The sequence below is a fragment of the Geotrypetes seraphini genome, chromosome 8 (genome assembly GCF_902459505.1).
Source record: "Geotrypetes seraphini chromosome 8, aGeoSer1.1, whole genome shotgun sequence".
Classification (NCBI taxonomy): domain Eukaryota; kingdom Metazoa; phylum Chordata; class Amphibia; order Gymnophiona; family Dermophiidae; genus Geotrypetes; species Geotrypetes seraphini.
The window spans coordinates 42,392,332-42,420,241 of record NC_047091.1 but is presented as its reverse complement, the minus strand read 5'-3'; the positions used below and the strand labels follow the sequence as shown (position 1 = coordinate 42,420,241).

The 27,910-nt window shown below is 46.8% G+C and overlaps 1 protein-coding gene across 1 annotated transcript in view; it reads right to left on the bottom strand.

Moving 5' to 3' along the window:
* The window catches only part of LOC117365186 (serine/threonine-protein phosphatase 5), a 177,650-nt gene that overhangs the window by 15,303 nt on the left and 134,437 nt on the right, over positions 1 to 27,910 (bottom strand). Inside the window, exon 11 of the mRNA XM_033955262.1 lies at positions 1,978 to 2,156. Within this exon, the coding sequence (XP_033811153.1) occupies positions 1,978 to 2,156 (179 nt within the window). The remainder of the gene's footprint in view (positions 1 to 1,977; positions 2,157 to 27,910) is intronic.

The following is a 27,910-nucleotide window of genomic DNA, read 5'->3' as shown; positions in this document are numbered from 1 at the left end:
CTATCCCTTCAATTTTAGAGAGTGCCCTTTTGTTCTCCCTACCTTGGAACACCCCTCCCTTCCACCCCGAAGCACCAGTGCAGCAGCAATATCACTTCATTTGCATCAGAAGAAAGGCCATACCAAGGTTGGTCACGAGCAGCCTGTTTTGAGACTGCCTCCTGCTGATCGCTGCACTTCGGATAAGGAAGAAAGAGAGGGGTTCGCAGCTCAGGATTGCTGCTTGCTTCTGCTACTTTGGGGCTTGAGGGAGGGAGATTGAGAGAATGTTAGACAAGGTTTCTAACACACTCTCAATTAACCAGACAAACAGTTATCCAGTAACCACCAATCCCCTTGGGTGCCAGATAACTGAGATTCTAATGTGTAGAGGAGGGGGGTGTTAAAAAATGATCAGCCCCAGTCTATCTTTTCGTTGCATGTGCGCATATCTTTCGAATAGCATATGTTGCATGTTTGCATACTTCTACCTCTAATTTATGCAATAACTGCTTGAGCAATATGAATATCTTAGCTTTTTCCATGTTATTTGTTGCACTATTGTTTCTCTTTTTGTACTAAACCTTTCAAAAACAAATAGATATTTGGAAAAAAAAAAAAAAAAATGATCAGCCCAGGGTGTCAAATATACTAGGTATGCCACTGGGGTAGTCATAACCATCATTCTCTCCAGTCAACAGCTAGTCCAGGATATTTGAAACTTTCCCATATTCCAGAGCTTTTCTGGAACAAATTCAAGTTCTTGAGAACTGGTGACATGTGATCTCCCAGCTTGCTGCTTCATTTTGAATAATCTGAAGTCTATTAATTTAATTCTCTAGAAGATCCGCAAATAAGGTCATATAATATACCTAGATTTGAGAAAAACAAAGCTCAAGCTTATTTCACCATTCATAGTCTAAATATAGGAAAAGCCTCTTGATCATATTTAGCTTTAAAACAACCACTACGCACCTTTCTAACATAAGATTTAAGCTTACATTTTCAAAGGGTTATCCCGCTCCACCCCAAAGCCACACAAACTTTGTCTTCTCTCCTTCCTTGAGCTTGGGCTCACATCTGGAGGGCCTCTGAGCATGTTCAGATATGACACGATGAGCGCGATATCATTGTGTTGTATCTGTGCATGCTCAGAGGTCCTCCAGATGTGGCCCCGAACTCTGGCAGAACCAGGGCCTTCCAAAACCCAGACAAACTGCTGGGTTTTCAAAATCCATCCAGACACCTGGACAATCCTCTAAAAAAGGGACATGTCCAGTTAAATCTGGACATCTGTTAACCCTACATTTTCATCAGTGGTTAAACCTAGATTATTTTAGTCTTGGGCTGAATTATAGAACAATTTAAAATCTGGGTGAAAGCCTAAGACTAGAAGTTCTCTCTTGGATATTCACAGCTTATCAATTTTGTCTTTGTTTAACTTCAAATCATTTTCCAGTATCCAATTATTAATAGAATGCATGAATGCTTGTGATCTAAGTATTGCACTAGACCAGGGGTAGGCAATTCCGGTCCTTGAGAGCTGCAGCCAGGTCAGGTTTTCAGGATATACACAATGAATATGTATGAGTTGGATTTGCATGCACTGCCTCCTTGAGATACAAATCTATCTCATGCATATTTATTGTGGATATCCTGAAAACCTGACCTGGCTCAGGCTCTCGAGGACCGGAATTGCCTACCCCTGCACTAGACTAATCGTTGTCAATAGGCCCTTCCCCTTATATATCACTTGCACAAAGTAATTAAATCTCTGCTTTTTCTAATTTCACTTTCCTTTATTTTAGTACTGTTGTAAACCATTTTTAAGTCTTTGTAGGCATAAATGGTATACCAAACAAATGTAAAATAATGGAATCCAAAATCTCCAATGACCTTTCTGAGAGGTTGAAGGTTTAAGCATATGGACACAATCTTTTCCATCCATGCTCCTTGGTCTCCCACACCCTGCATACTGTAACCCTGAGAAATACCTACCAGTAGTTTGGGGCCGAGAAGACTGTGACGCACTTCCCCTCGTGTGTAACCTCATATCCCTCCGGCTTTACCTCATGGCTTCTAATAATATAATCTAAGTGGTTTTCCATTAGAAAGGCTTTGGTGACATCGGGGCCAAACTGGCAGCTGACACCCCGCTTGCTGACTGAGCGTCCATTCTGGAACGTGAAGGTGAGGGGCAGTTGAAGAGTGGCAATAGAAAAAAAAGAAGAAATTAGTCAGTGCATAATGACACAAAGCATATGAGACTTTAATTCATGTGGGCCCTAATAGTGATCCCAATTTATTAACATGAACTAATGCATGTTATTAAACAAAGTGAGGGAATCTGTAGCGCACCATATAATGAAAAAGAGAAAAAGCACCAAAGGCCTACAGAATTGGGATAGCAAAAGGATCTTTATTGCATGAGAAATATTCATTTTATGTCAATGTACATGGAAGGATTAGGTTCTTACCTCAATAATCCTCTTTCCTATAGAACAGCAAACAATTCCTTATGTATGGTTAAGCACTCCAACTCGCAAGATGCTTGTAGAATACATTGATTTTCTTCTCTCTGGGCAGTGCCCCCATTCTTCAGTCTGTACCAAATCAAGTGAGAACCCCTAGGAGAGGAAATGCAAACAAAGGGGGTGGGCAGTGGGTGGGGAGGTTCAGGAAACTCCTCTGCAATAGCAAACAAGTTAAACAAGTACCCAACAGGGCAACAAATAACAGTGGAGAAAACAATTACCTACCTGTGGACAACAGGCACTAACATTTGTACAGCTCTTAGCAAAACAAAATGTGCTGATATTCATCTCAGTACTAATATGCTTGCATTCTAAGGACTGTTTCTCTTCCTTAGCTGCCTTGAGTCAAGCTGCTGGATACTTTTCTTAGCCTACAAGTCAACGCAGGCAAAACAGACATCTGATAGGGTGCAGTATAAGGAATCAAATGATGTTCTACAGGAAAGAGGATCATCGAGGTAAGAACTTAATCCTTCCTTCCTTCCTATGCAAGAAGCATATGATTCATTATGGATGGGATGTACCAGAACAGTCCCTGGAGTCTAGGGCAGGACAGATGAGCCTGTGCCAGAACAGAGGACCCAAAAGCTCCATCTGTTTGTGCAGTCACATCCACTCTGTAAAATTTTGTAAAAGAATGGCGAGTAGACCATGTGGCTGCCTTTCATTGGGCAGCAATGCCCTGGACTTTGCCCAGGAGGAAGCCACACTTCTGGTAGAATGAGTTTTTATAGCAATTGGAGACTGCTTGCCACAGTCAATGTACTTTGAGAAAACAGCCATATCGAAGATTCAGAGGCTGGTCTTCCCAACGGCTAGAACTGGACAAGACAAATAGGTGATCCGACAGGCGGAACTCATTTGTCACACAGTAACATAGCAGTTGATGGCAGATAAAGACCCAAATGGTCTATCCAATCTGCCCAACCATACATGCTCCATAAATCAATCATTTATTTTAAATGGTCCTTTTTCTTAGATATTTCTGGCCAAAACCCCAGAGTCCTGTCCAATAGTGTGCTTAGGTTCTATCTACTGGAGTCTCCATCAAAGCTTACTCTAGCCCATCTTAACCATCCCAGCAATTGAAGCTCTCCTCACCAGCCCATCCTTGACTGAATGTCCATATACAGAACACAGATACCTTAATATGGGAAAAGTTAATCATTCATTACAAAACTCTGTTAACGGTCCCCAGATTTTCTGAAATTTACTAATATAACCTTTTTGCGTTGCTATTGTGAGCTCCATTTTGTATATATGACACACAGAATTCCACCAAAAATTATAATTTAACCTGTCATATGTTTTCCAATTGTATGTTATTTGTTGTATTGCTATTCCAGTTAAAATAAACAAAAGCTTGTTGTTATCTGACGAGATTTGACTTCTTGCTCTCATAGTTGTTCCAAATAAAATAGTATCATATGTCAAGGGTGGGTTTTACTTGTTGTTATTATATAATACATGAGTATTTCAATAATTTCACAGTAAGGATAATTTTATGATTTATTGAATAGGGAGGGAGGGGGAGGGACTATTAGATTCAATAAGGATGATATAAATGTTAGATTTCTTTCATAATATTTAAAATATTATAGAATTTTAATTTGTAATGAAATGTTAAATTTGATGCTTATATGAGAGATAATCAAGTGTGTATCTTTAAGTTTTAAATGAGTTTATTTGCTACACTTATTGTAGCATACGAAAATGAATAAAGAATTTAAAAACAGAACACAGACCGTGCAAGTCTGCCCAGTACTAGCCTTAGTTCCTTCAATATACAGTAGTACCTTGGATTACGAGTATAATCCGTTCCAGGAGCATTCTCGTAATCCAAAAAGCACAGTTACTTACCGTAACAGGAGTTATCCAGGGACAGCAGGCAGATATTCTTGACTGATGGGTGACGGCACCGAAGGAGCCCCGGTACGGACAATTTTAGAGTGATTGCACTCCAAGAACTTAGAAAGTTCTAGTTAGGCCGCACCGCGCGTGCGCGAGTGCCTTCCCACCCGACGAAGGCGCGCGGTCCCCAGTTAGGATAAGCCAGCTAAGAAGCCAACCCGGGGAGGTGGGAGGGACGCAAGAATATCTGCCCGCTATCCCTGGATAACACCTGTTACGGTAAGTAACTGTGCTTTATCCCAGGACAAGCAGGCAGCATATTCTTGACTGATGGGTGACCTCCAAGCTAACAAAAAGAGGGACGGAGGGAAGGTTGGCCATTAGGAAAACAAATTTTGTAAAACAGATTGGCCGAAGTGTCCATCCCGTCTGGAGAATGCATCCAGACAATAGTGAGATGTAAAAGTATGAACTGAGGACCAAGTAGCAGCCTTGCAGATTTCCTCAATGGAAGTGGAACGGAGGAAAGCTACAGACGATGCCATAGCTCTAATCTTGTGGCCCGTGACAGAACCTTCCAGTGTCAGGCCCGACTGAGCATAACAGAATGAAACGCAAGCAGCAAGCCAATTGGACAGGGTGCGTTTAGATACAGGATGACCCAACTTGTTAGGATCAAAGGACAAAAACAGTTGAGGAGATGATCTGTGAGGTTTGGTGCGTTCAAGATAGTAAGCCAGAGCACGTTTATAATCCAAGGTATGCAAAGCCTGTTCACCTGGATTAGAATGAGGCTTTGGAAAAAATACAGGTAGGATAATGGATTGGTTAAGATGAAAGTCAGACACAACCTTAGGAAGGAACTTTGGATGTGTACGGAGAACCACCTTATCATGGTGAAAAACTGTGAAAGGTGGATCGGCCACTAGTGCATGCAGCTCACTGACCCTCCTGGCAGAAGTGAGAGCTATAAGGAAGACCACTTTCCAAGTAAGAAATTTGAAATGCACTGTGGCCAAAGGTTCGAAAGGAGGCTTCATTAAAGCAGAAAGAACCACATTGAGATCCCAGACTACAGGAGGGGGCCTAAGAGGTGGTTTCACATTGAAAAGGTCCCTCATGAACCTAGAAACCAAAGGATGAGCCGAGAGGGGTTTTCCATGGACCGGCTCATGAAAAGCAGCAATTGCACTAAGGTGAACTCTGATAGAAGTAGAAGAAGATAGTCCAACACCAGTCCCACTGCTAGAGACATGGGATTATGGTGATGTAAGAGGCACCAGGAAGAAAACCGAGACCACTTCTGTTGATAACACTGAAGAGTGGCCGGTTTCCTGGAAGCATCAATGATAGAACGGACAGGCTGAGAAAGGAGTGAATGAGCCGAAGTCAGCCCGAGAGAAACCAAGCTGTCAGGTGCAGAGACTGCAGGTTGGGATGCAGAAGGGACTGTTGATGCTGAATAAGCAGAGAAGGAAACAGTGGAAGAGGTATGGGTTCCCTGGAACTGAGTTGAAGTAGAAGGGAGAACCAATGTTGCCTGGGCCACCGTGGAGCGATGAGAATCATGGTGGCCCGTTCCCTCTTGAGCTTGAACAATGTCCGCAGCAGGAGCGGTAGAGGGGGAAATGCATATAGGAAGAGACTGGTCCAATCCAGGAGAAATGCATCGGGCGCCAGACGGTGAGGAGAGTAGAGTCTGGAGCAAAACAGGGGCAGTTGATGGTTGTGGGGAGCTGCAAAAAGGTCCACTTGAGGAGTGCCCCATTGAGCGAAAATGGACTGAAGAGTCATGGGATCGAGAGACCATTCGTGAGGTTGAAGAATTCTGCTGAGATTGTCTGCTAAGGAATTCTGTTCCCCTTGAATGTAGACAGCCTTCAGGAATAACTGACGAGCTGTCGCCCAAGACCAAATCCTTTGGGCTTCCTGACACAACAGGCGGGAGCCCGTCTCTCCCTCTTTGTTGATGTAGTACATTGTAACTTGATTGTCTGTGCAAATGAGTAGTACCTGAGGGAAGAGAAGATGTTGAAATGCCTTGAGGGCATAAAACATCGCTCGGAGTTCCAGAAAATTGATATGGTGTTTCTTTTCCTGGGTAGTCCAAAACCCCTGAGTTTGGAACTCGTTCAAGTGAGCTCCCCAGGCATAGGGGGAGGAATCCGTGGTGATGACTAGTTGATGAGGAGGTAGATGGAACAGCAGACCTCTGGATAGATTTGAGGATGTCAACCACCAAAGAAGCGACTGTCGAAGAGACAAGGTCACAGATATGTGTTGTGAACAAGGATCCGTCGCTTGGGACCACTGGGTCGCTAAGGTCCATTGAGGAGTACGCAGGTGGAGACGTGCGAAGGGTGTGACATGTACTGTGGAGGCCATGTGTCCCAAGAGCACCATCATGTGATTTGCAGAGATGGAAGTTTGCTGGAACACCTGCTGACAGAGATAAAGGATGGTGTGAAGGCGGTTTGGTGGAAGAAACGCCCTCATCCGAATAGTATCCAGAATGGCTCCAATGAATTGAAGTCGCTGAATTGGAATGAGGTGCGACTTGAGTAGATTGATTTCGAACCCCAACAGTCGAAGGAAGTGAATGGTCTGATTGTGGCAAGCTGAACCGCCTGAGGAGAATGAGCCTTGATCAGCCAGTCGTCCAGATAAGGGAAGACTTGAAAGTTGTGAGAGCGGAGATAGGCCGCAACCACAATCAGACATTTGGTGAACACCCTGGGAGAGGAGGCTAGGCCGAAGGGTAACACCTTGTACTGATAATGATGTTGGTTGATGAGAAAGCCTGGATGTCAGATGGATAGGAATGTGTGTGTACACCTCCTTGAGATCGAGGGAGCATAGCCAGTCGCCCTGAGAGAGAAGAGGGTATAGGGTGGCAAGAGATAGCATTTTGAACTTCTCCTTGACCAAACATTTGTTGAGATCTCTGAGATCTAATATTGGTCTGAGGTCTCCGGTCTTTTTGGGTACTAGAAAATACCGGGAGTAAAATCCCTGGCCTCGCTGATCTTGAGGAACTTCTTCGATGGCGTTGAGAAGAAAGAGGGATTGAACCTCTTGAGCGAGAAGGAGGGACTGAGACTTGTTGGAAGCAGACTCTTTTGGTAGGCCTAATGGCGGAGGAGTCTGGAAGTTTAGGGAGTAGCCGTGGGCTATGATCGAGAGCACCCACTGGTCGGTGGTGATTACTTCCCATCGAGAGTGAAAAACGTGAAGTCGACCTCCTATGGGCTGTGGAAGAGGACAGGAGGGAGGAAGACTGGCAATGCCCTGGAGAAGGGAGTCAAAAGGGCTGCGTCGGCTTAGTTTGAGGGGCAGGCTTTACGGTAGGCGGCTGTTGCTGACGAGCCTGTTGGTGCTGTTGGCGTTGCCTCCGAGGTTGAGGAGAATGAGGCTGAACCGGCCGAGCAGAAAACCTCCTCTGATACGATGGTTGTTGTCTAAATGGACGAGGAGGAGGAGGCTTCTTCTTATTTTTCAACAAGGTGTCCCACCGTGTTTCATGGGCAGAAAGCTTTTGCGTGGTGGTATCCATCGACTCCCCAAACAGCTCATCCCCTAGGCAGGGCGCATTGGCAAGCCGGTCCTGGTGGTTCACATCCAGGTCTGAGACTCGGAGCCATGCCAACCGTCTCATCGCTACAGACATAGCAGTGGCCCGTGATGTCAGTTCAAAAGTATCATAAATTGAACGGACCATAAACTTCCTGAGTTGCAAAAGGCTGGAGGTGCATTGTTGAAATGCAGGAAGTTTACGGTCCGGAATATACTTTTGAAAAGAGGCCACCTGTTGGATGAGATGTTTCAGGTAAAAAGAGAAGTGAAACGCGTAATTACCTGAACGGTTGGCCAACATCGCATTTTGGTAAAGACGTTTCCCAAATTTATCCATGGCCTTGCCCTCTCTGCCAGGAGGGACAGAGGCATATACACTAGCTCCCGTAGATTTCTTCAGGGTCGACTCCACCAACAGAGACTCATGGGGAAGTTGGTGTTTGTCAAACCCTGGAATATTAATCACTTTATAAAGTGATTCCAGTTTCCTAGGGGCTCCTGGAATTGTTAGAGGAGTTTCCAAATTTTTGTAAAAAGTTTCCCTCAAGATGTCATGGAGGGGTAACTTCAAAAACTCTTTGGGAGGTTGGTCAAAATCCAAAGCATCGAGAAATGCCTTGGATTTTTTAGAGTCAGACTCTAGAGCAGGGGTGTCAAAGTCCCTCCTCGAGGGCTGGAATCCAGTCGGGTTTTCAGGATTTCCCCAATGAATATGCATTGAAAGCAGTGCATGCACATAGATCTCATGCATATTCATTGGGGAAATCCTGAAAACCCGACTGGATTCCGGCCCTCGAGGACCGACTTTGACACCTGTGCTCTAGAGGAATTGAAAGGGTGTCTTTAGGAACTTGGTGAAGGAGGAGTTCTCTGGCTTACTAGCAGGGTCCTGCACGATGGATCATCCTCATCAGACGAATAATCTTCCTCGGTACCGAGGGGATCGTCAAAGTCATCCCACAAGTCAGGGTCCCGTACCGATTGAAGACGGCCCTGAGAAAGGGGAGTGGAGGATTCGGTATGCTTGGTCTTGCGTACCGATTTCCCTGAACGTGTGGATACCGTACCTGGTGACTGCACAGCGGTACGGGTGTCAGAGAACGGTACCGGATCAGAAGCCGAGTAAGCAGTACGCCAAAGAGACTTCGGCTCTGCCGACAGAACAGGCATAGATATAGATTTTTGCGGTGCCAATAAAAGAGGCTGGTCGACAATCGGCACCGAAGGCTCAGTAGGTACCGACACTGGAAGGTTCGGAGTCAGTAGAGCCGGGAGCAATTGTTGCAGTTGCTCCTTAAGTTGGACCTGTAGGATGGAGGCAATACGCTAATCCAGAGTCGGTCCCGATGGCACCGGTACCGCTTTTTTCTTGCTCAGTACCTGCTGTGCAGCTCGACGCTCAGGCGAAGTCGATGCCGATGAAGAGGCAGTAACTTCAATGGGAGCGGAGCGCTTACGGGGCCGGCGCGCAATCTGCAGGACTTGGCTCACTGCATGCTCGACTGGCGGCCCGAGAACAGTAAGGGAAGGCTTCTTAGCCGTCTTACCTACGGGGTGCGACACCGGCGATGGATCTTGCGGTGCCGACACTACCGGTGTCGACTTGGAGGAAGTTGCAGGAGTCGATACCAGTGGAACTTCCATAGCGGTACCGAAAAAGATCCGCTGCTGTATTTGCCGATTTTTTAAAGTTCTCTTTTGAAGAGAACTACAGCGGGTGCACGTTTCTGCCCTATGGTCCGGACCCAGACACTGCAGGCACCACTTGTGCGGGTCGGATAATGATATAGGGCGCGCACACCGCTGACACTTTTTAAAACCCGGTGAAGGGAGCATGAAGGGAAAAACGGCCATAGCAAAATCGAAGCCCGAGGCTTCGATGGTGCCAACAAGCCCCACCGGGGCCGACCGAAAAAAAATCGAAAAAAAGTGATTTTTTTTTTTTTTTTGAACACAAATGAAATAAAATAAGAAAGAGAACAATTCTCGAAGAAAAAGAATGCGCGAGCGGGAAGGCGAGTAACAATGAAAAAAATTTCCAACAGCCGTTGGAAACACGCGTCTTCTTAGCTCCGCGGAAACTAAGAAACTGGGGACCACGCGCCTTCGTCGGGCGGGAAGGCGCACGCGCGGTGCGGCCTAACTAGAACTTTCTAAGTTCTTAGAGTGCAATCACTCTAAAATTGTCCGTACCGGGGCTCCGTCGGTGCCGTCACCCATCAGTCAAGAATATGCTGCCTGCTTGTCCTGGGATAATGCTCGTTTATCAAAGCGAGTTTCCCCATAGAAAATAATGGAAACTCCTCCCCTATTTCCACTATCTTAGCTCTCCTCGAATCCTAACTCCACCAGATCCACCCAAAAATTCATACTTCATTCCCCTCTTTAAAAGGCATATCCCATACAGGAAAACTTGGAACATCCCTCCTCTTCAAGATCACCAAGCTGTGGAACAGCTTATCTGCCCCTCTTCAGAGTGCGACCTCCCTCCAACGCTTCAGAAAACATTTGAAAACTTGGCTTTTCTCAAAAATGTAACCACTCCCTCCCTCTCCTCTTTACTTAGTCCCCTCTTTCTTTCCTTTTTACCAAGACGACTGGAGGATAGCGAACGTCACGCCAATTTTCAAAAAAGGATCGAGAGGGGAACCGGGCAACTATAGGCCTGTGAGTCTTACGTCGGTCCCCGGCAAGATGGTTGAAGCACTGATCAAGGATAGCATAGTCCGGCACTTGGACGCACACGACTTGATGAAACCCAGTCAACATGGATTCAGGAAAGGGAAATCATGTTTGACGAATTTACTCCAATTTTTTGAGACCGTAAACGAGCAAATTGATAGTGGGAAGCCTGTGGACATAATATACTTGGACTTCCAGAAAGCGTTCGACAAAGTTCCACACGAAAGACTTCTCAGGAAACTACAAAGCCATGGCATAGAGGGAGATATACAAAGATGGATAGGCAAATGGCTGGAAAACCGAAAGCAGAGAGTGGGCATAAATGGGAAGTTCTCCGACTGGGAGAAAGTGACTAGTGGTGTACCCCAGGGCTCGGTACTTGGGCCGATCCTTTTTAATATTTATATCAATGACCTGGAGGAAGGAACATCCAGTGAGATCATCAAGTTTGCAGACGATACAAAACTATGCCGGGCAATCAGATCGCAGGAGGATAGAGAGAAACTCCAGAGCGACTTGTGTCGGTTAGAAACATGGGCGGAGAAATGGCAGATGAAGTTCAATGTGGAGAAATGCAAGGTAATGCATTTAGGCAATAAGAATAAGGAATACGAGTATACAATGTCAGGTGCAACTCTGGGGAAGAGTGAACAAGAAAGGGACCTGGGTGTACTGATAGATAGGACCCTGAAGCCGTCGGCACAATGCGCGGCAGCGGCAAAGAAGGCAAATAGAATGTTGGGCATGATAAAGAAAGGAATCTCGAGTAGATCGGAGAAAGTTATAATGCCGCTTTATAGGGCAATGGTCAGACCACACTTGGAATACTGCGTCCAACATTGGTCTCCCTACCTAAAGAAGGATATAAAACTGCTGGAGAGGGTGCAGAGACGAGCAACAAAACTGGTGAAGGGTATGGAGAGACTGGAATATGAGGATAGACTTATAACACTGGGATTGTTCTCCCTTGAGAAAAGGAGAATGCGTGGGGATATGATCGAGACCTTCAAAATACTGAAAGGAATCGACAAAATAGAGCAGAGAAGATTATTTACACTGTCCAATTTGACACGGACTAGAGGACATGGAATGAAGCTGAGGGGGGACAGGTTCAGGACTAATATCAGGAAGTTCTGCTTCACTCAGAGAGTGGTTGACACCTGGAATGCCCTCCCAGAGGAGATTATTGCGGAATCGACCGTCCTAGGCTTCAAGAGCAAACTAGATGCATATCTCCTTAAGAGAGGCATATAAAGATATGGTGGACTATAAATTACGCCAGGTGTACACCTGGCGGGGCCTCCGCGTGTGCGGATCGCCGGACTTGATGGACCGAAGGTCTGATCCGGTGATGGCAGTTCTTATGTTAAGCCCTTCTTCTTCCCATTGGAGTTCCTGTAAACCGTGTCGAGCTCTACTTCTGTGGAGATGATGCGGTATACAAACTTAAGGTTTAGTTTAGTTCCCCCCCCCCCCCGAGAACCGGCATTGCTCCCCTCGAAGGCCCCCCCCTGCGATCAGGCACACCCCCCTGTGATCCGCCCCCCCCCCAACACAATTGGGCACCCCCCCCGCCGCTTCTTACCCTCATCTGGGCACTCTTGAAGCTCGGCTTCCTCTTCTGCTGGGCCTTGAGCATCTGAGCATGCTCAAGGCCTGCGAGTTCACATTCACGTTCAGAACGTGAACTCGCAGGCCTTGAGCATGCTCAGATGCTCAAGGCCCAGCAGACGAGGAGGCCGAGCTTCAAGAGTGCCCAGATGAGGGTAAGAAGTGGCGGGGGGGTGCCCAATTGTGTCGGGGGGGGATGTTGGATCGTGGCGGGGTGTGCCCAATTGTGTCGGGGGGGGGGTCGGATCGTGGCGGGGGGGTGCCCAATCGTGGCAGGGGGGGTCGGATCGTGGCGGGGGGTGCCGGTTCGAGGCAGGGGGGTGCCGGAGCGCAGGGGGGGGGAGGGGTGCTCGTAAATCGAGCCATGCTCAGTTTCCGAGGCACCGATTTTGCAAATGTTTTGCTCGTCTTGCAAAACACTCGCAAACCGGTGCACTCGTAAACCGAGGTACCACTGTATACCCATTATTTTCTGATTAGAGATCCTCTGTGTTCATCCTGTTTGAACTCTGTCACCATTTTCCTCTCCACCACCTCCCTCGGAAGCTCATTCCAAGATAATGAAGAAGAACTCGCCTGACATCCAGCAACTTCAATCCTCTGTCCTGTTTCTTCTTGCCTGTGGGCTGACAGACGGAAAGCCGCATTTCCTAACTGACATGGAACTCCAAAACATCTTTGGCAGAAAGGAAGATATTGTGCACAAGGACACCCCTTCCTCTGTGAATCTGAGGAAAGGCTCTCTGTAAGATAACGACTGCAGTACCATCACCCTTCCAGCCAAAGTGATTTCAATCAAAAAGACAGTCTTCATGGTAAGATCCATGAGAAACTCCTCTGACTTCAAAGTGACTTTTTCAACTTATGTAAAAAAAATTTTCGTCTACATCACCTAGCAATTATTTCTTTGGCATTTGAAACTACCAACACCTCTTTTGGGTTCCTTGAAAAAGACCCTCGAAACATGGTCCATGTCGGGACCTACTAACACCTCTTTAAGTTAAGTAGGAATTGGTTTTCCTTTTATTGCCACTGAAAAATACTTTTATTATTTAAGAAGCACCCTAATATTATTAGCATTATAGTCATACACAGTGATGGGACGGTGGGTTCGGCAATAGGAGCCACGGCTCTTGGTCGGATTACACATATCTGAGTGTATGTATAAATGCATTTACTTTATTGCATCTGAATTTCATCTAACTTCTCCTTTGGATATTTACTCTGAGAAGTCTTGGCTCTAGTGTTATAGTGTCATTGAGTTTGACCTCTCAGCCCTGCATTCTTTCAGAGCGTTTTCCTCACCACCTACTATTTCTGTACCAGAAGTAGACACATCGCTTCTGGGCTCAGAAATTCAACTGAAGAAGCGAGGGGCTTTCCCGTTGTCCTCTGAAGCCAAGAGATCAAAAGTAGACTGCTCCTAGTATTTCACAATGTAATTGAACATTCTCTGGGACAGGGACCATTCCCCTGGATACAGGGTCCACCAGCTGAAATAGCTGGCTTGGACATGAGCTGCATTGAAGGCCTGTAGATGGAGCCTCCACCCACTGAAACAGTAAATGGACCTTTACCTGCAGAGAAGCACTTTTGGTTCCAACTTGTTTGTTGACATATGCCATGGCTGTGGTAGTGTTTGAAAAGACCCCAAATGCTTTACTTTGCAGCTCACTTTGAAGAACCGCAGAGCCAACTGAACGGCTCTCAACTGCAGTCTGTTGAAGGACCATGCCCTCCATGCTTGTACAGGATGACCCTCGCAAACACAAAGACTGGCATCAGTCATCAGGATCATCCAAAACTCTATGTCAGTATGTCGCAAACTTTTTAAGCTGCGGCACACTAATCTCAGGGCCGCAGCTGGAGGGCACCTGGAAATGTGCGGACATCGACACGATGACATAAAACGCATGTGATGTCCTCACGTCGATGTCCGCACATACACAGAGGTCCTCCAACCGCGGCCCTGAACTTCCTATTACCACCGGTGGGGGGTGCTACAGAAGGAGAGGTGAGAAGGATCAGAAGCGCTGGCGAGGAGGAGAAGCACAGGCTGACTCGACTACAGGACGTGCCTCTCGCCATGAGAGGCATGTCCTGTAAGCAGTTATCCAGCACATCTCCTCCTCGCCAGCATCTCGTAGCACACCTGGAATCTGCCACGGCATAGTTTGTGATACACTGCTCTATGTGGAGAGAGAGACCTCTGGATAACGACTCCAGATGGAGCCACCACTGTTAGACTCTGGTGTGCCTCTGTCATCCAGGCTAACTGTGACCAGAGAGAGTCCTTCTGAGGTGACTAAGGCACTAGCAATGCAGTATGTATGGGACCCCAGTTTTGGAATTTGCTCCCAAATTATCTTAAAGCGTAACCCACACTAAGCAAATTGTCGTCTCTTAAAACTTTCCTTTTTAAGGATGCATTTGAAATCTAAATTCACTTTCCACAGTATTTGGATCTTACCAGTTACACACTTAATCACATTTTGCACAATTCACTTAAAATTTTATTCTCCTCCAGGCATGTCCCCCCCTCCCCCTCCCATTTAATGTGAACTTTCTTTACAGCATTGTAGTTTTTCCTCATGTTCCTGTTAGTCGTTGCCCATTGAATGTTATGTAAATATTTTTTGAACCAAATGAATATGTATATTGGTATTAATGTACAATTATGTATATGTTCTATACCCCTATTTAGTTTGTACAGCACTTAGAAGGTTTTATAAGCTTTTTAATCTAATTTTAAATAAACTGTAAACTGTGAAAAATGCTGCACATGATCCGAGGGATGAGAGGGAGAAATGTTGGATGTGGCAGTAGAGGGAGTGGGAGATATGCACCCTGAATCTCTATCCCATTCCCTGTACACAGGGGGAGGGGAATCAAAGAATGGTGAGATGAAGAAGGCAGGGAGATGGGTACAGGGGAAATACTAGAAAGGGACTTAGAGGAGACAGAGAAGGGTGATGCTAAACATGGGGAACAATACATACACAGATACAGAAGATGGATGGTGAGCATAGAGAAAGAAGAAATGTCAAATGGTCAGGAGTCCCTGGAAAGTGAGTTAAGAGAAGACAAAAGAAAACAGAGACCAGCGCCCGAGACCAACATGATATGAAGAAAAAAATGACGAGACAACGAAAGATACAAAAAAAATAATTTTCTATTTTATGATTACAATATATCAGATTTGAAATATGTATCCTGGTGTTAGACATAACTGGGGACCGCAAAGCCCAGGCTGTGCTTCTATAGACTGCAGCTGACTTAGGGCTCTCTCTGACCAGGGGGCAGTCGTCCTAATTGCACTCCCCTAACACTAATCCTGTCATGTGTGACTGCAGTATTCCGTTAGCATGATTTTTCTGTGTGGAATTATGTAATAATTTGGCTTATTCAGTTTTCTCAATAGTGGAGGGGATATTTGTGAAGGAGAGGGGAGGCAGGGGTTTTGTTGATTCTTGCTCTCTATTATTTGTGTTTATAAAATGACAATTGTACAGAATATTGTTTCTTTTTATACTTTAATAAAATAAGTTCAATATAAAATGATAACTATTCAAGGCTTGTGTGGATGGGATCAGATAGTTTGTGGGGACAGGGACCAAGCTTGCGGGAACGGGGCACGGGCCGAGCTCTTCGTGGACAGGACAGGGACCAAGCTCATGGAGACAGAGACAAATTTTTCCCCGTGTCATTCTCTATATTGAGCATCTATCTGAGCCCATCTGGAGCTGCATCTGGTACTGGCTCCAAATTGTAACAGCCATTGTGCAGTTGCACTGACCTTGGCTGCTCTCGCCAGTCTTCCTGTTGGAGAATCCAGAAAATCTCAAACGATGTCCAGGGCCCACTGGTCTGAAGAAATCTGTGCCCAAGTCTCCCAAAACTCCAAAAGTCTCTCTCCTATGCACGGAATCCTGGAGGTCATCGGGACTTCTAGGTATGTGCTGCTGAGCAAGACCCAGCTGTGGGGGCTCTTCTGGAGCCTCCAAAGCTCTGTCTAGAGCACTGAAAGGACCGTTGTGATAGGGAACCTGCACATAACATGGTTTTCTGTAGCTGCAAAAGGAACTGTGGCAGGAACTCCAGTAGCTTACTGTCCAGCAAGGACTTAAGATGGCACTCCATCACACTAGTCATGAAGTCTTCCAGTTCTAGTCTAAAAAGCATCTGACCCTTGAAAGGAAGCTTACTCAAAATGGCCTTAGACACCAAATCTCAAGCCCACTGGTTTGTGTGACTCTGCCTGATCCAGAACATTCCACTGGCGGAGAATGTATAGGCTGATATTTTACTCATGACCCTAAGCAAGTCATAAATAGTGTCCGTCACATAGTCCACCCCGACCAGTACCACAGGAAGGCACCCCCCTGCAGTTGGGTCTGGCAAAGCATCCTATGGCAGGCCCCCATCACAAGAAAGCTGCAACCACAGCTTTAAGATCTAAGCTAATGTTTCAAACTGCCTCTTGAGGAAGTCTACTTTGCGACCCTGAGTATCCTTCAGGATCACAACCCCTTCACTAGGCAGAGAAGTTCTCTTAGAAACTTGTTCCACCAGAAAATCCACCTTAGGCAGAGGAAATAATTGCTGGAAATCAGAAGCCATGGAATACAATTTCCTTATCACCCTGGCCCCCAATAGAGGACCCCCAGGTGAATCCCTATGCTCCATTATCACCCTGGTAATAAGGTGTAAGGAAAGTCTGTGGAATGAGACTTAGTACTGCTTAGCAGCGAGAGTTGGTCAGTAGAAACTTGCTTGGACTTTGCATGGACTCTAAATCCAACTCTCGCAGATCCATAAGTTTGAATAGCCTGTGAAATGACAGATTCTCTCCCTGGACCAGGGCTACCTCTGGTCTCCTGCTCCAAACTCGAGTTTTCCAGGGAGGCAGCATACTGGGAGAGTAGAATCATATCTGATTCCAAATCATCCCAGTCCTTTTCCGACTGGACCTTCGGCTCCTGCAGCTCTAATGGCTGCCACAGAGCCTTACTCTGAGAAGGAAAAACTCTATCTGAGCAGAGTCAGTCTGGCTCTCAGACAGAGCTGACAACCCTTTGTGCTTCTGGTAATCTGCATACATCAAAGTCACAAAATCCTAGTCAAAGACCTGATCTGGAACTTCCATGATCTCTGTCAGTCTACCACGTCTCCTTTCAGGGTCAGGGGTATCTCTGCAAAAGTGTTTCGAAGGCAATGCCAAGTTATGGTTTAGAGGCTCTAACATGACTTTGTGACCCATATATTGAGCTTTCTGCTCCTCCTGTCCCATGGAGTGACGAAAGGGGACTAAGCCTATGACTCTCGTCCCCTCCCCCTCGTGTGCCCCATGGCACATGGAACAAGGATGCTCCTCAACTGATCATCCAGTGCAAAACTACCAAGATATGGGATCTAAACCACCTGAGGAATCCCTAATTGATTTTCCACCGTCTATGTATATATATTTCTTGCATGTAATTAATGCGTAAAGATTTTTCTTTGTAGATCATTTGTATGATATGTTATTTTAATAGATACCTGGTGCAGGTGTGGATGCCAAAACACATTGTGTTTGTTGGGTCATGCAATAATGATCCTTTTGTTATCCCAAATGTTTCTTAAATACATGTTATTAGTCAATAGGTTTGCATAAAATGGTACCTGTGGTAAATAGTCAGCATTAATAGACACTAGCACACTTTAGTAAGTCTACAACAGGGGTCTCAAAGTCCCTCCTTGAGGGCCGCAATCCAGTCAGGTTTTCAGGATTTCCCCAATGAATATGCATGAGATCTATGTGCATGCACTGCTTTCAATGCATATTCATTGGGGAAATCCTGAAAACCCGACTGGATTGCAGCCTTCAAGAAGGGTCTTTGAGATCCCTGGTCTAGACCTTACAGTCCATTGGTAATTAGGACACCACAAGTCTAACCTCCATCTAATACCTGTATAATCTAAAATAATACAAACTAAAAGAAAAATTGCAGGAGTGAAAAACAATCCTTTTTGAACCTGCAATTTGAGTAAATCTACTCACAAAAGTGGTTAATAAATTTTAATAAAATTGGTCTAAATCCCAAGAGTTTGACTATTAGAATACCTAGACATTTTTCTTTTTTCCAGAACTCTATTTTTCTCCATGATCACTCAAAGAGCAAAAAGGTCCATAGTTTCTTCACTGAAAATAATGAGTCCTTTCCTCTAAACTAAAGTGATTTCTTTAGCGCCTCTCCAGACGAGTACAGTTCACTGATGGGTAATAGCTCACCATGACCAGCAGGTGGAGACTGAGACAAAACCTTTTGGCTGTAATACAAGTAGCTGTGCTTCCCCTTAATATAACCAGTCTGTTCTCAGTCTCAGCAGGTATGGTAAGCTGCTTGCCAGTCTTCCCTTTGTTAGCGTAGGCCTGTTGGAAGTTTTGTGGTTTTCTTGTCCCCATCTGGTGCCGGATTGAGCTTGGGGGGACCCTTGGGGGTCAGACACTCGATGGGTCACAAGTTGAGTCCCTCCCCCCATTTCCTCCACCTCTCTAAAATTTTTCTAGAGGTGCCTCAGCAGAAAGCCTTGCCACCGATACCGGCAAGGCCTATGGCTTAGAGAGCCAGTGGAGTCTGCTCTGACAAAAAAAACAAACAAACATCCTGAGGCAGTGCTGGTCTGAAGGGAGCCTTCAATTGACTGTAATTGATTTTTTGTTGTTAACTGGCACTTTTCCTTCAGCTAGGTCAGGTATTGCTCAATGAGCACTTTTAAAGGGAAAAAGTGCTCATTGTGCGCCAGACGCGAAGTCAGTGCGGCTTGTGCTCGTGATATACTGGCTGCTGTGAAGGGGAATCCTCATCAGCTTCGGGTGCTGGCGTCCAGGAATCCTCTTCGTGAGTGCCTTGCACACCAGCAACTGACAGCAGGAAAGTCCGGGCTTTCCTCGCTGCCCACACAGGGATTCCCCCAGCCGCCAGGCAGGGAAATAAAGTTTCCCTTTCTGCCGATGCTGCTGGGGACTCCCTTACAGCTGCTGCTGGCTTGCCTGCTATAGCGGCTGGAGCGTTGGCAGGAAGTGCCTCCATTTTGTCTGCACCCTCAGGTGACCTTCCCCCTGTATTGGAGAGACAGGGGCAGGTTTCTGCTGGGTCCACTGCTTTGGCAGCGAGTCCCATTGGGCCGCCAGGGTTTTTTTTCCCCCTAATTTTATTTTAGTAACATAGCATAGTAGATGACGGCAGATAAAGACCCGAATGGTCCATCCAGACTGCCCAACCCTACCCACTTTTTAAATTACTGACTTAATTTAAATCTTCCTTCTTCTTAGCTATTGCTGGGCCAGAACCTAAAGCTCTGCCTGGTACTATGCTTATGTTCCATCTACTGATCTCCATCAAAGCTCACTCCAGCCCATCCAAACTATCCCAGCCATCGAAGCCTTCCCCAGCCCATCCACAACCAAACAGCCGTATACGGACATAGATTGTGCAAGTCTACCCAGTACTGGCCTTAATTTTTTTCTGATTCGAGATCCTCTGTGTTCATACCATGCTTTTTTGAACTCTGTCACCGTTTTCCTCTCCACCACCTCCCTCGGGAGCGCATTCCAGGCATCCACCACCCTCTCTGTAAAGAAGAATTTCCTTACATTGCTCTTGAGTCTACCACCCCTAAACCTCAAATTATGCCTCTAGTTTTACCATTTTCCTTTCTCTGGAAAAGATTTTGTTCTAAGTTAATACCTTTTAAGTATTTGAACATCTGAATCATATCACCCCTGTCCCTCCTTTCCTCTAGGTGGTGTACATATTCAGAGCTTCCAGTCCCTCCTCATACATCTTTTGGCGCAAACCATCTACTATTTTCATTGCTCTCCTCTGGACCGCTTCAAGTCTTCTTATGTCCTTCGCCAGATATGGTCTCCAAAACTGAACACAATATTTCAAGTGGGGCCTCACTGTACATGGGCATCAACACCTTCTTTCTTCTACTGGTTACGTCTCTCTTTATGCAGCCCAGCATCCTTCAGGCAACAGCCATCACCTTGTCACACTGTTTCTTCGCCTTAAGATCTTCAGACACGATCACCTCAAGGTCCCTCTCCCCATTCGTACATATCAGCCTCTCACCTCCCAGCACATACTGCTCCTTCCGATTACTAGTCCCCCCAAATGCATTACTCTGCATTTCTTTGCATTGAATTTTAGTTGCCAGATTTTAGACCATTCCTCTAACTTTTGCAGATCCTTTTTCATGTTTTCCACTCCCTCCTCGGTGTCTACTCTGTTACAAATCTTGGTATCATTCGCAAAAAGGCAAACTTCTCCTTCTAACCATTCAGCAATGCCATTCACAAACATATTGAAAAGGATCAGTCCCAGCACCGAACCCTTAGGGACTCCACTACTCACCTTTCCTTCCTCCAATTGATTTCCATTAACCACCACCCTCTGGCATCTGTCAGACAACCAATTTCTAATCCAGTTCACCACTTTGGGTCCTAACTAGTGCTGCCCGATTCAGGAAAAAAAAATTTGATTCAATTCAATTCAGCCTATGGAATCGATTTTTCGATTCGATTTTCCTGCCCAATTGGGTGTTTTTTTAAAAACATTCTGGTGAGTTTATTTTATAACTTCTTCACCCTTTTATAGTCTCTTCACCCCCTTTGCCTTCTCCTAATCACACTGGCAATGTGGTGTAAACAAACAAAAAAGACTTTTCCTCTCTCTATTAAATCCTAGCTCACGTTTGCAGTCTAACACCAGCTCTGGCAGGATACATGTTTCAAATCTGGCATATTGTAATCACAAAACAGAAAATAAAATGATTTTTTATACCATTATTCAAATCTTGTTGGTCGCAGGTTCTGGTTGTCTTCTGATAACTAGCTTGCCAGGGTCTCCTTTCTCCGTGCTAATCATCCATCTGCCATCTCTGTCCTCCCCTTCCGTTTCCCTTCCTTAGAGGTCTGATATCTTCCCTTTTTTTCATCTCCATCCACAGATCCACCTTTTCTCAACTACCTTTTCATCCAGCATCTCTCCCTCCTTCCCAACTTCCCTCCTATCCAGTATACCTATCCCCCCTCCACACCATCTCTCCCTTTCTGTTCCTTCCCTCCCTAAATACCACTGCCCATCATCTCTCTCCCTCTCCTCTATTTTTAGACCCATTATTTCTTCCCCCCAAAGTCCGGCATATGCACATCTCTTTGAACCCCCCTTCTCTCCCTCCTTGTACTTTTAAACCTTCCCCTGAAGGTTTGTCCCCCTTGAAGATCTGTCCCCCCCTAAAGGCCTACATCCCACCCCTGAAGGCCTGCACCCAAGGCCTGCCTGTCCCCCTAAAGGCCTGCATGCAAGGCTTGCCTGTCCCCCCTGAAGGCCTGCACCCAAGGCCTGCCTGTCCCCCCCCTGAAGGCCTGCCTGTCCCCCCTAAAGGCCTGCACCCAAAGCCTGCCTGTGCCCCCCCTGAAGGCCTGCCTGTCCCTCCTGAAGGCCTGTACAACCCCCCCCCCCCTCCCACGATGGACTGCACCAACCCGGAAGACCTGTACAACCCCCCCAAAAAGGACTGCACCCCCCCCCCCCCTGCTTGTTCCCTCTGGCCTCAATTTACCTAAATCCATCAGCCTGCATAAGATCGCTAGTGCTAGCGATCTTTGCAAGCTACCATCGGGTCTTTCGAGCCGTCTTCTCTCTGCCGCGGTCCCGCCCCTCCTCTGTCAGAGAAGGGGGCGGGACTGCGGCAGAGAGAAGACAGCTCAGAAGACCCGACAGTAGCTTGCAAAGATCGCTAGCACTAGCGATCTTATGCAGGCTGATGGATTTAGGTAAATTTGATGCCGGGAGGTCAGGGGGGAAGCCGGACACTGCAGCACTTCCCGACTGACCCTCCCTCCTCGCCCTCTAAAGCAGGAGTGGCAGCGGCCGGCCAGCAAGAGCAGCGCTGCCGCTACTGCTTTAGTAGGCGAGGGGGGAGGGTCCGAATCGGGAAGCCGATTTTTTATTTTTTTTAAATCGATTCGAATCAGTTCACCCGAAGTGAATCGGTGAACCGATTTGAGTCGTAAATCGGGCAGCACTAGTCCTAACTTCAGCCCATCAAGTTTGTTCAAGAGCCTCCTATGAGGAACCGTGTCAAAGGCTTTGCTGAAATCTAAATAAATTACATCTAGCATATGTCTGTGATCCAGTTCTCTGGTCACCCAATCAAAAAATTCAATCAGGTTCGTTTGGCACAATTTACCTTTAGTAAAGCCATATTGCCTCGGATCATGTAATCCATTAGATTCTAGGAAGTTCACTATTCTTTTTTTCAGCAATACTTCCATTATTTTTCCAACAACCAAAGTGAGGCTTATCAGCCTGTAGTTTTCCGCTTCATCTCTGTGACCACTTTTGTGTATATGGACCACATCCGCTCTTCTCCAGTCCTCAGGAACTGCTCCTGTTTCCAGAGATTTGTTGAACAAGTGTTTAATAGGATCAGCCAGAACCTCTCTGAGCCCCCTCAGTATCCTGGGATGGATCCCATCCGGTCCCATCGCTTTGTCCACCTTCAAGTTGTTCATAAACACTTTTCTCCATGAACGGCGCAGAATGTACTCTATTTTCTTATGCTACTTTGCCAGACAATCTTGGTCCTTCTCCAGGATTTTCTTTCATGAACACAGAACAGAAGTATTTGTTTATCACGTTTGCTTTTTCCTCATCTCTCTCCACATATTGGATCATAGTATCTTTTAGTTTTGAAAGTCCATTTTCCATCTTCCTCCTTTCACTAATACTCGTATACCTGAAAAAAATTTTGTCTCCCTTTTTTAAACTTTTAGCCATTTGCTTTTCCGCTCGCACTTTCGCCAGACGCATCTCGCTCTTGGCTTCTTTCAGTTTCACCTGGCAGTCCTCTTCTAGAATATTTTTTATATTTCAGGAATGCCAACTCTTTTGCCTTTATTTTCTCCGCCACTAGTTTGGAGAACCATATCGGTTTCCTTTTTCTCTTGCTTTTTATTTATTTTCTTCATATAAAGGTCTGTAGCCATTTTTATTGCTCCTTTCAGCTTAGACCATTGTTTTTCTACTTCTCTTATGTCCTCCCATCCTAACAGCTCTTTCTTCAGGTACTCTCCCATTTTATTAAAGTCTGTACGTTTGAAATCTAGGACTTTAAGTTTTGTGCATCCACTCTCCACTTTAGCTGTTACATCAAACCAAACCATTTGATGATCACTACTTCCCAGGTGGGCTTATTTTCAGGTGGCCGGGAGTCCTGCTTCCGCCACAGGGGTCTCGGGGGAGGGGTTTCCCTCTACCTCCACTCCAGTACAGCCCCCCTCAGTGCTGGTTTTGTCCCTGTCTCCTCTTCTTTCATCCAAGAGGCCGAGGGTCTCTCGGGATGATGATTTTTTGAATGAGTAGTTTTTGCTTGATGGAGGATCTGAACCCCTTGGTGGACCTGCAGGATCCTCTTGGTGAGATGGATGCCACTGGAGGAGGTTTTTTGGTTCCGCCAGCTGGCGAGGATGTGTCAGTGGAGCGCATCCTTCAGTGGGAAGAGCTCCAGGAGCTTATTCTGCAGGTTTCCTCAGTGTTGCGCTTCGATGAAGACGCAAAGGAGCCCCCACGTGTCGTGGATCCCCTCCTTTAGGCGATCCGCTCAGTCTCCCATTCTTTTCCTATGCATCAGGATATTATGCTTGCGCAGTGGAAGGCGCTGGAGTCGCCCTTTCATATTGCGCGCTCTATGGCTCACCTGTATCCCATTCTGGAGGGGGATAGGAATACCTTGAAGTCGCTGGTGGTGAACGTAGTAGTTTTGGCCATTGCGAAGTGGCATACGGTGCCGTTAGAGGGCAGCTCAGCTTTGAGGGATTCTGAGGAGCGTAGGGTGGAGTCTTTTCTTAAGCAGAATTTTTATGTCACTGCCCTAGCGGTCCGGGCATCTGTGTGTGGTGGTCTGGTGGCTCGGGCTTGTTTTCGGTGGGTCGAGCGTGTCCTTGACTGTGAATCTGATGACTGGTCCTTAATGGAACAGGAAGTAGCCAAAATTGAGATGGGTGCTTCTCATCTTTCAAATGCCATTTATGATCTGTTATGGGCATCAGCCAAGTCCATGGCTCTCGGGATGGCCGCTTGTTGCACCCCGTGACTCCGGGCTTGGTTGGCGGATGCTGCATCTAAGGCTAAGTTGATGAAATTTCCCTTTCGGGGGTCTTTGTTTGGCGAGGCTTTGGATAAATTTGTTCAGACTTTAATGAACTCTAAGGTGCCCCATCTTCCTGTACACCGTGCCCGCCTGTGCAGGGCGGCATTGATCGGGGCATTTGCGTGATTTCCGCAGACACCGCCCTGGGCGAGGGGCAGCTTCTTTTCCTGCCACCGGGTCTACCTGGGGCCGTTTCTTTCAGCGCATGTAGTCCTATCAGGGGGGCCCCGTTGTGGGGGGGACGACATGATTCCTCCACCGGTTCCCCTGCTGCCTGCTCTGTCCAAAGACTCCTTGCCAGCGCCTCCCCTGATGCCAGTGGGCACCTGGTTACTGGATTTTTTCCAGGGGTGGGCCGAGATCACGACAGATCTGTGGATCCTGGAGGTGATTCGGTTCTGGAGTTTTCCTGCTCTTTGCCGGATCACTTTCTTGTTTCTCCTTGTCAGGCGGCATGGAAGAAGCAGGCTTTTCACCAGATGCTTCAAAGGTTGCTAGACCTCAAAGCGGTAGTTCCAGTGCCTCCTCAGGAGTTACGGCTCGTGTTGTGGAGTTCCTCCAAACACCGAGATGGGTAGTCAACCTGTCCAAGAGCCGGTTGGCTCTGTCTCAGCACCTGGAGTACCTTAGAGTTCTCTTCAACACCAGCTTGGGGAAGGTTTTCCTGCCAGAGGCCCATTTGGTCAAGTTGCAGTCGCAAATTTGCCTTCTGATGGCTTCCCAGTGTCCTCAGGTGCAGGATTTTCTCCAAGTCTTAGGGTCAATGGCTGGATGTGGTTTGGTGGGCTCAGGCTCACATGCGCCCACTTCAGTATGCTCTACTGAAGTGGTGGTTGCCCCAGTTGCATGATCTGGGCTCTCCTGTTCGGGGGTTGGTTCATCGCAGTCTACATTGGTGGCTCCTTTCTTCCGATCTGGTGCAGGGAGTGAGTCTGGATCAGCCTTAGTGAACCGTACTTCTCACGGATGCCAGTCTCCTCGGCTGGGCAGCTCAGTGTCTCGGTTGCTCGACTCAGGGCAGCTGGTCTCCAGAGGTGTCTTGGTCAATCAATGTTCTGGAGACCAATGCCATCCAACTGGCATTGCTAGTGTTCCAGATGTTGACGACGGGCAAGTTTGTTCAGGTTCTCTCGGACAATGCCACGGCAGTGGCCTACGTCAATTGGCAGGGGGGAACCAGGAGTCGTCTGGTGGCACAGGCTGCTCTGCTCATGGTCTGGGCAGAGACTCATCTTTTGGACATCTCGGCTTCCCATATAGCAGGAGTGGAGAATGTCCAGGCGGACTCCCTCAATCTTCACGTGCTAGATCCCGGAGAGGGGTGTCATGGTCCCGCAGCCTTCAAGTTGATTGTGTGGACTTGGGATCATGTGTTCATGAACTTGAAAGCCACTAGTGTCAAAACCAAAGCGCCTCGGTTCTTCAGTCGGTGCAGGGATGTTCAGGCCAAGGGGCTGGATGCACTGGTACAGCCTTGGCCGGCGGTGGGCCTCCTGTACATGTTTCCTTCGTGGCCGATGGTGGGCAGAGTTCTTTGCATTGCTCAGCACCCTGGCCGCATTATCCTGGTGGCTCCGGAATGGCCCAGTCACCCATGATACGCAGATCTGGTTTGTCATCTCGTAACAGATCCTGTTTGGCTGCACCTCTCGTCCGACCTTCTGACTCAGGGCCCCATTCCAATGTTTGATCTGGGTTCCTTTTGTCTTACGGCTTGGCTCTTGAAAGGGAATGCCTATGTAAGAAGGATTATTCAGATTACATGATCTCCACTCTCTTGGGGTCCTGGAAGCTTTCTACTTCTTGGGCTTATGTGTGTGTTTGGTGTATTTTTGAGGAGTGGAGTGCCGCGCGTGGAAGGGTTTCCTTTCGCACCTCTTTGCCTCACATCTTGGAGTTCTTGCAGGCAGCCTGGACAGGGGCCAGGCCTGATCTTCTCTCCGGGTTCAGCTTGCGGCTTTGTCCGCTTTTCATGGGTTGCTGATGGGTAGGTGCTTGACATCTATTCTGGACATGGTTCGCTTTCAGTTCCGGTTTGGGATCTCAATCTGGTCCTGTCTGTGCTCATGCGCCTTCCCTTTAAGCCCCTGGGTTCCTACTCGTTGAAGAACCTTACTCTCAAGGCAATCTTCCTGGTGGCCATTACTTCTACGAGATGTGTTTCTGAGCTGCAGGCACTCTCTTGTAGGCCTCCCTTCCTGGAGTTTTCTAGGGAGTGGGTTGTGCTGTGGCATGTTCCTTAATTTCTGCCGAAGGTGGTCTTGCCTTTTCATGTCAATTAGTCCGTGGTCCTCCCGGTCTTGGGTGGTTGGGAGGGATCTTCGGAGAAGAGGCAGTTGCGCAAGTTGGATGTCTGTCGGGTACTTCGCTCTTATGTTCAACGGACCCAGGAGTTCCGAAGTTGGATCATCTTTTTGTCCTCTTAGTGGGTCCTCGTAAAGGGGATGGCGCTTCCAAGGTTACCATTGAGTGCTGGATCAAGAAGCCCATTGCTTCTGCATACCTTCTTCAGAAGCCTGTTCCAGATTTTCTCAAGGCTCATTCCACTCGGGGTCAGGCAGCTTCTTGAGCTGAGTCTTCTCTGGTGCCTCCAATGGATATCTGTAGGGCGGCGGTTTGGTCTTCTTTGCATTCCTTTATGCGACACCGTGTGGACGTCCAGGCGCATCAGAACGTGGTTTTTGGTGAGTGTGTTCTGGTGGTGCCCCTACGGTGATCCCACCCATAATGGGTACTGCTTTGGTATGTCCCACCAGTGAACTGTACCAGTCTGGAGAGGTGCTAAAAAAAGGAGTAAAAATTAGGTACTTACCTGCTAATTTTCTTTCTTTTAGACTCTCCAGATTGATACATTCCCCACTGTTTGTCATTATTGCGGGATTTGCATGAAGAGTGTGATTTCTTATGCGGGTTCTAGTATTTTTCTAGGGTCAGGGAGATTAAAGAACAGCGGCTAGGGCTCAGCTGGCGAGCTGTGGGGACTTTTGCTGAAGGGACTTTTTCTATGCAATTTCCAACAGTATTGCTCTATGGTAGTTGTTACTCCTGTTCGGAGTGTTGTTACTGTTCTAATCAGCACTTCTTAGTTCTGCTTGGCTATTCAGCCAACTGGTTATATTAGGGGGAAGTATAGCCACTTGTATTACAGCCAAAATGTTTTGTCTCAGTCTCCACCTGCTAGTCATGGTGAGCTATTACCCATCAGTGAATTGCACCGGCCTGGAGAGGCTAAAAGAAAGAAAGTTAGCAGGTAAGAACCTAATTTCTCCTTTTTTCATTTGCAGTATGATTTTTCTTTGGGGGAAGAAGCAGAGATGAGGGGTCTAGTTTTTGTTATGCCAATTGCCAATTTAAGAATATAAATAATGATTCAAGGTGCAAAATATCCAAACTGCAAAAAAAAGGAAGAAAAACATTGGAAAAATTAAATGAAAAAAAAAAACTGAACAGATTGCCTAGAAAACCCTCTGAGGCCTCCA